This window comes from Colobus angolensis, unplaced genomic scaffold (genome assembly GCF_000951035.1).
Source record: "Colobus angolensis palliatus isolate OR3802 unplaced genomic scaffold, Cang.pa_1.0 Scaffold83, whole genome shotgun sequence".
NCBI lineage: Eukaryota > Metazoa > Chordata > Mammalia > Primates > Cercopithecidae > Colobus > Colobus angolensis.
The window spans coordinates 789,324-791,703 of record NW_012122154.1 but is presented as its reverse complement, the minus strand read 5'-3'; the positions used below and the strand labels follow the sequence as shown (position 1 = coordinate 791,703).

The 2,380-nt window shown below is 57.1% G+C and overlaps 1 protein-coding gene across 1 annotated transcript in view; it reads left to right on the top strand.

Annotated features, from left to right (window-relative positions):
• The window catches only part of NAGLU (N-acetylglucosaminidase, alpha), an 8,073-nt gene extending 6,399 nt beyond the window's left edge, over window positions 1-1,674 (top strand). Inside the window, exon 5 of the mRNA XM_011929712.1 lies at window positions 253-1,674. Coding sequence (XP_011785102.1) covers window positions 253-1,463 — 1,211 coding nt within the window. The 3' untranslated portion in view covers window positions 1,464-1,674. The remainder of the gene's footprint in view (window positions 1-252) is intronic.
• Window positions 1,675-2,380: the final 706 nt, after the last annotated feature.

The window sequence follows — 2,380 nt, the reverse complement described above, 5'->3', positions numbered from 1 at the left end:
GCCAGGAAGCCCCATGTTTTAAGGAGCCCTCTGGGTAACTCTCATGTTCCCCCAAGCTGCTGAACCCTGTGCTGGAGTTTCCAGAAGGAAGCGATAAGGACAGGGCAGCGTATGTGCGACAGAGCGTCCCGCTGGTGGGGGTCACAGGAAGCCATGCCCTGGGATAGAGTCGTCTGTAGAGCGGGGTGAACATTCCCTGGCCCCTGTGTCTCATCACTCCTCTTCTCTGTTCCCCCTACCTCCTGACCACAGTGGATACTGAGGCTGTATGGCTGCTTCAAGGCTGGCTCTTCCAGCACCAGCCCCAGTTCTGGGGGCCTGCCCAGATCGGGGCTGTGCTGGGGGCTGTGCCTCGCGGCCGCCTCCTGGTTCTGGACCTGTTTGCTGAGAGCCAGCCTGTGTACACCCGCACCGCCTCCTTCCAGGGCCAGCCCTTCATCTGGTGCATGCTGCACAACTTTGGGGGAAACCATGGTCTGTTTGGAGCCCTGGAGGCTGTGAACAGAGGCCCAGAAGCTGCCCGCCTCTTCCCCAACTCCACCATGGTAGGCACGGGCATGGCCCCCGAGGGCATCAGCCAGAACGAAGTGGTCTATTCCCTCATGGCTGAGCTGGGCTGGCGAAAGGACCCAGTGCCAGATTTGGCGGCCTGGGTGACCAACTTTGCTGCCCGGCGGTATGGGGTCTCCCACCCGGACGCAGGGGCAGCGTGGAGACTACTGCTCCAGAGTGTGTACAACTGTTCCGGGGAGGCCTGCAGGGGCCACAATCGCAGCCCGCTGGTCAGGCGGCCATCCCTACAGATGAATACCAGTGTCTGGTACAACCGATCCAGTGTGTTTGAGGCCTGGCGGCTGCTACTCACATCTGCTCCCTCCCTGGCCGCCAGCTCTGCCTTCCGCTACGACCTGCTGGACCTCACTCGGCAGGCGGTACAGGAGCTGGTCAGCTTGTACTATGAGGAGGCAAGGAGTGCCTACCTGAGCAAGGAGCTGACTTCCCTGTTGAGGGCTGGAGGCATCCTGGCCTATGAGCTGCTGCCGGCGCTGGATGAGCTGCTGGCAAGTGACAGCCGCTTCTTGCTGGGCAGCTGGCTGGGGCAGGCCCGAGCAGTGGCAGTCAGTGAGGCCGAGGCCGATTTCTATGAGCAGAACAGCCGCTACCAGCTGACCCTGTGGGGGCCAGAAGGCAACATCCTGGACTACGCCAACAAGCAGCTGGCGGGGCTGGTGGCCAACTACTACACCCCTCGCTGGCGGCTCTTCCTGGAGGCGCTGGCTAACAGTGTGGCCCAGGGCATCCCTTTCCAACAGCACCAGTTTGACAAAAATGTCTTCCAACTGGAGCAGGCCTTCGTCCTCAGCAAGCAGAGGTACCCCAGCCAGCCACGAGGAGACACTGTGGACCTGGCCAAGAAGATCTTCCTCAAATATTACCCCCGCTGGGTGGCTGGCTCTTGGTGATAGATTCGCCACCCCTGGGCCTTGTTTTCCACTAACTCCAAGCCGGGGCAGGTTCCAGGGCCTGGAGCTGGACAAGCATCACAGGATAACCCAGGCCTGGGAGGAGGCCCCATGGCCTGCTGGTGGGGTGTGGCCTGGGGCGATTGGAGGGAAATGAACTGCCCTCCACCACCAAGTGTGGGATTAAAGTACTGTTTTCTTTCCACTTAAACTGATGAGTCCCCTGGGTCTGTCAGAATGAGAAGGTCACTGCTGCCATGATTGGGAGGACTCAAGGCTATAGCATGGCCCTGGGGTGGGACCTGTTCTCCCATCCCTTGCCTCACATCCCTGTTTTTGTTTGTTGTTTTGTTTTTTGTTTTGTTTTATTTTAGATGGAGTCTTGCTCTTTGCCCAGGCTGGAGTACAATGGCACAATCTTTGCTCACTGCAAACTCTACCTCCTGGTTTCAAGCGATTTTTTTGTCTGAGCCTCCAGGTTAGCTGGGAGCTAACAGTCTTACAGGCTTACACTACCATGCCCGGCTAATTTTTATATTTTTAGTAGAGACGGGGTTTTACCATGTTGACCAGGCTGGTCTTGCTCTCCTGACCTTAAGTGATCCACCTGCCTTCCTGCCTTGGCCTCCCTAAGTACTGGGATTAGAGGAGTGAGCCATAGTGCTGGATCACATCCCTGTTTTTAATATTAACCCCTCTCCTTTGAATGGAGAATGCCTCCTGTTGAAGGAAAACTTTTTTTTTTTCTTTAGAGACAGTATCTCTCTGATGCCCAGGCTGAAGTACAGTGTCGCCATCTTGGCTCAGTGCAGCCTCCGCCGCCTGGGTTCAAGCAATTCTGCCTCAGCCTCCTGAGTAGCTGGGACTACAGACGTGCGCCACCACGCCGGGCTAATTTTTGTATTTTTAGTAGAGAC